Raw genomic sequence first — 5,009 nt, forward strand, 5'->3', positions numbered from 1 at the left:
TAGCACCACTTTGATTTCTTTCAGGCAGTCAAGAACCACCCTGCATGCCAGTTGGATGATAAACTGCATGGTACAGGATTCTGGCCAGCCATGGCCTAGCCTAGGCCACTCTCAACATCAACTACACACCCACTTGTGATTGTACATACCTTTCCCCAACAAATCTCCCTTGTCAAGAAATAGCAAAGTACCAAAATAAGATCTGAATATAGGACAGCGCATCAAAGTTTCAGGTTTTTTTTTACGAAATCAATAACCACACCAATATAAACATGCATCAACTAAATCCCACCCATCATTCGGAGGGCGATTTCAGAGGGAGACAAGCAACCAAAGAGCTTCACATGTGCAAATCACGCCAAATTCTTCCCAACACATAGCATTGAAATAATCAGAAGGGGAATACAAATTCTTGAAAACAAAGAATCAGGCTTCCCGTCTGTGGCTAGTAAGCCAATGACCACCAAAGCTCCTACCGGTGACAACTACAACATCACCTCTCACTGAAGCTAATGATGAGCTGCAAAATGACCTGACAGACTGGCACTCAAAGTTCCAAACCTGCTCTCGAAACGGAAAAAGGGGAGAAAGAAGCAAAACCTAAACCCAGAGCACGAATCTTGAAACAAATCCATGGGCCACAAAGGTGCATGTTTGGCATGAAGAAACATTCGACAGTCATGCAAATTTTTCATTTTTTTAATACAAGAGGCACAATCATGCCTCCCGAAACAAACCAGCAAATAAATGGCACCAGTTAAGGTAGAAAACTAAGGATAGACTACTGGGGATTTACAACTGGCAACTCATGTCTACCAGTAATAGTGTAACTGAATAGTGAAATGTGAAGAGACAAATCGAATAGCAGAACATAGTTAAAATTTGTATAGCTTTCACTATCGCGCAGCACGATCTAGCTGAATATCCATTAGCTTGAACAAAGTAAAACGATAGTTAAATGGTCGCTGAACAGAGTAACTTGTTTGGAAGTCATCTGCACAACAGAGTTCAGTACATGCATAATACTGCCTAAAGAACACCATGTTATAGCTCTCGTACTGGAAGTGATTATTTTCAATATCATGATGGCATGATGCACTTAAGTCAATCCAGGAAGCCATATCTGAGGCAGTTGCCGGTGCAAAAACGGCAAAATAAATGCACGCAGAAACTAAAATATAAATTACCAAGCATGTCAAATTCGGGATCCATGACTTCACAAAATAAATGAATCAAGGGTAACATTCGGTGTCTACTATGAAATACTAAAGCAACAACAGAATCGCACAACATAAAGTATGAGTCCAAAACAATACTGAGCTAGGAAACAATGTAGACACTTGATCTAACAGGGGGAAAAAAGCTAACTCACATCACATACATCTAATGTGTATGTAGAATAATTTATTAAACAACTCAAGACGTGTTTAGCAAACTATCAAGATTTTATGAAGTGATTCTGCACCAGTTGCACAGATCACAAAATTCAGTGAGCTTAAAGTTTCATCTAGATGTCACGGCCGAGGACCATGAACAAACAAAGCCTATCAAGAAATTCAATATGATACACATTGATGTCATTTAGCTTAAAACCATGAGTACTTAGCTCTCAACCACACACTTATCCTCAATATTGTCATTTGTTTGGGCAATTTCCATGCCTGAAGTCATGACTTTCTTCTCTTCACACTCAGAGACTGCATTAGAGAAGTGATTCTTCAACACTGTCGAAATATCTGATTCTGAAGCTCCAGCCAATTTAAACCTTTCAACAGACGCGTCAAGATTTTTCTTCCAATCACCGACACTGAGCTTAAACTCCACTTGAGAGCGCTCGAAAAGCATATTACCCCAGAAGAGGTGAATTTGTTGCCTCATTACTGCTGCCTGCTCAGCTGCCTCTTCTGGTGTCAACTCCAGTTGACCATCTGCACTGTGTTGCTTCCTCTTTTTCCTCAGTATCTCATCCTTTTCACCTGCACCTGGTTCTTTTAACTCTGCCATTCTCTGTTCTTCTACCTTTTCCCACATCTCTGTTGCAGCCCTCATGTTCTGCTCAGCACTATCAAAAAGCTTGAATGTCTCTGAAGAATCCCAGGTGGATAGGTCAACCTTGTCTGCCAATGCAAATGACCAATGAAGCTTTGCGGTCTCGAAGTGTTGCTGGCCTAAAGCAAGAAGCCCTTCATAGAAGTCTGGCTTGATTTTGAGGGCCTCCTCGTACTTGTGCCCTGCAAGAGCATACCTCTCTCTCACCCAATCATAAGCTGTGCGGAGCTGAGCAGCCATGACTTCCTTTGGAGCAGATTCGTCGAGAGGGATGCGCTTCCTTGCTGCACACATGTGCACATTTCCCCAATTGAATAAGGCCAAGGCGGCAACCTCCTGAAATTTAGAAGCAGCCATCTCAAAAAGGGCCTGAGCCTCCTCGCTTGTCACAGTTTCCTCAAGAGCCTCGGAACACAGCTCCATTCCCAGCTCATGCAGGTCCAGATGTGCATCTGCATCAATCCCAACCTGGTTCCGGAATAGTTCTGCAAACTGAAGCAACCAATCATCGATCTCAGCTTCCTTGCACTCAGCATGGCCACAATCCTTCTTCCCAGTCTCCATCCTCTGTTCAGCAACTCTGTTCTCCGCATCTTGCTTTGTGACCTCAGTGTCAGCTACCTCCGAAGAAGTATGTGAAGTACCATCTTCACCCTTGACCAACAGCTCCTCATCCTCCTCCAACTTCTCCTCTTCTGATGGCAAAGGTGGCTCCTGTTCTGGGCTCACTTCAACAAGGTGCAGCCTCAACCCCGGGAGCTTATTGTCCCCCTCCTTCCCATTTTCTATAACCTCATGACCAACTTTATCCACAAATGATTCAGCTAACCGGAGTTCTTCCGTGGATGTGATGGTAACTAAATCACCATCAGCATCCTTATATTTAATCAACACTGCCTTGGATGATGGGAACCTCTTCGCCACGAATTCTCGGAGTGTCCGGAAGCTGCATTTCTCTGGGATCTGCCCAAGCCTAATGTCGTGGTCATACACCAACTTGAGAGGCCTCCATCTCGTCACAACCTTTCTGTCTATAAGGGGTGCGGCTGTTGCCAGTAGCGAAGAGTTCACTGGCAGTGTCTGTGTGGCCTTCCGGGAGCTATCAGCAGCCGAAGGCTTGGCTGAAGATGGCGGAGAATTGGAGAACGGTACCAGCTTGGGCGACGGCGGTGGGTTAGATTTCGACATCATGTTGGGATTTGACAGCGAAGGAGTAGTAGGAGGGGCCTGTGCTGATTGTTTCTTGGGGAACGGACGGGAGGGGAGGGAAGGGCCAAGTCCGGCGACAACGGCGGAGGCGCCAAGGGCAGCGGGGGAGGGGCGGCTGGTGGGCTCGGGGGCGGAGGAGGCGGAGGCGACCGCGGACGCGTTGACACGGGAGCGGAGTCGGTGCGAGAGGTCGATGGCGTCGCGGTGGTCGGGGTCGAGAGCGAGGAGCGCGAGCGCGTCGGCGAGGGCGAGCTCGTGGCGGCCGAGCGCCTCGAGCGCGCGGGCGCGGCGGAGGAGCGCGCGCGGGAAGCGCGGCTCGGCCTGGAGCGCGAGGGAGCACTCCTGGGCGACGGCCTCGTGGTCGACGGGGCGGAGCTGGAGGAGGCAGGCGGCGCGGTTGCTGTGGAAGACGGCGCGGTCGGGGTGGCCGCGCGGGGCGAGGCGGAGCGCGAGCTCGTACTGGCGCAGCGCCCCGGCGTAGTCTCGCGACTGGAACAGGCGGTTCCCCTCCTCCTTGAGCTCGTGCGCGCGCCGCAGGAGGACGCCGGCGTCCACCACCTGGTGTGGCCCCGCGCCGTTCGTGGCGGGGGGCGTGGTCGGGGGCGGCGTTGCCTTTGGCTCAGCCGAGGCGGCCGCCGGCTTGGCGGCGGCGACCGGCTTCTTCTTTTTGGCGGCGGACTTGCCCATGGGGATAGGTCGAGGAAGAGCGAAGGTCCGGGGAATCCGAGCCTGAGTGACGATGTGCAGTGGTAGGAACAAACCCTGGCGATGTTCGGTAAGTGGGAAATAGAGGGTGGGATAGGAAGATGAGGGGTAGGATAGATTATACCCTATGTTTGGGTGGTGGGATAGGGAAATAAATGAGGATTGGGATAGGGAAACGAAGCATCCTTTTCCTAATGATCTAATCCCGACGGGAGGGGTGGGTTACCGTCCGGAAATAGGCCACGGCATCGGCGGACGCGGAGTGACGATAGTCGATAGGTGACACCATGGAGATGCGGCGTTACCGCAGCAGGTGCCCCCGCGCGCGTCGCTGGAGCCGCCGTCCCTCGCACGTATGGACTGCTGGAGCTGCTGCTCCCCTCACGCACCGGCGCGCAGGTGGCCAGAGCTGCTGGGACCTCAATCGATTCTGTAGTTCACGCGAGGCGGAACGGATGCCGGAGCTGCTGCTTGCCTCCCTTGGTAATGCAATTTCTCGATTTGGTCGGAGCTGCTTGGAGACGAGGGGAAGAATGCGGGATCCACAGAGCCGCCCTCGCGCCGCGTCCATCGGCTGCCGCTGCCGCTGCATGTGGTGGCCGGAGTCGCCGCGAGGTCGATGCAGCGATGCGGGATCCTGGAGCCGCCACTCGACTTGCCACGCAGCCACCCGGAAACTCGAGCAGCACTGCACATCGAGCTGCTGGAGCCGTGCTCGCCTCGCACGCGCAAGCCGCTGGCTGGAGCCGTGCTTGCCTCGCGTGTGTGTTGAGCGGAGGGGATTGGAGATGAGGCTGGCTCGGTGAGTGCTTCTTTCTCTTGCTTTTTTTATTTGCCTCGTGGGCCCACTTAACCCAAACCCATTTAAGCCAAACAACAGATTGGGTTTGGATTCTCATTTCCCTAATCCTAACCTAGCCCTTCATAATTCAGTACATTAGCTATCCAAATGCCACCTAAATGACACCATGTTATAACTTTCATAGCTATACAAAAAGTTTGATGAATTTGGAGGTGATTTGATGGTCATTTTATAGTGATAAAAT

The 5,009-nt window shown here is 51.0% G+C and overlaps 1 protein-coding gene across 1 annotated transcript; it reads right to left on the reverse strand.

Annotated features, from left to right (window-relative positions):
- Positions 1–1,364: 1,364 nt before the first annotated feature.
- Positions 1,365–4,706, reverse strand: LOC117857043 (protein CLMP1). The gene has a single exon (XM_034739514.2). It carries the CDS (start codon positions 3,943–3,945, stop codon positions 1,603–1,605), a length of 2,343 nt encoding a protein of 780 aa, XP_034595405.1. The 5' UTR covers positions 3,946–4,706; the 3' UTR covers positions 1,365–1,602.
- Between the last annotated feature and the right edge of the window lie 303 nt (positions 4,707–5,009).

Source organism: Setaria viridis, chromosome 5, assembly GCF_005286985.2.
Source record: "Setaria viridis chromosome 5, Setaria_viridis_v4.0, whole genome shotgun sequence".
NCBI lineage: Eukaryota > Viridiplantae > Streptophyta > Magnoliopsida > Poales > Poaceae > Setaria > Setaria viridis.

Bases quoted from the DNA above. Each gene is read 5' to 3' on its own strand.
- LOC117857043 (XM_034739514.2), bottom strand. From the start codon at position 3,945: ATGGGCAAGTCCGCCGCCAAAAAGAAGAAGCCGGTCGCCGCCGCCAAG.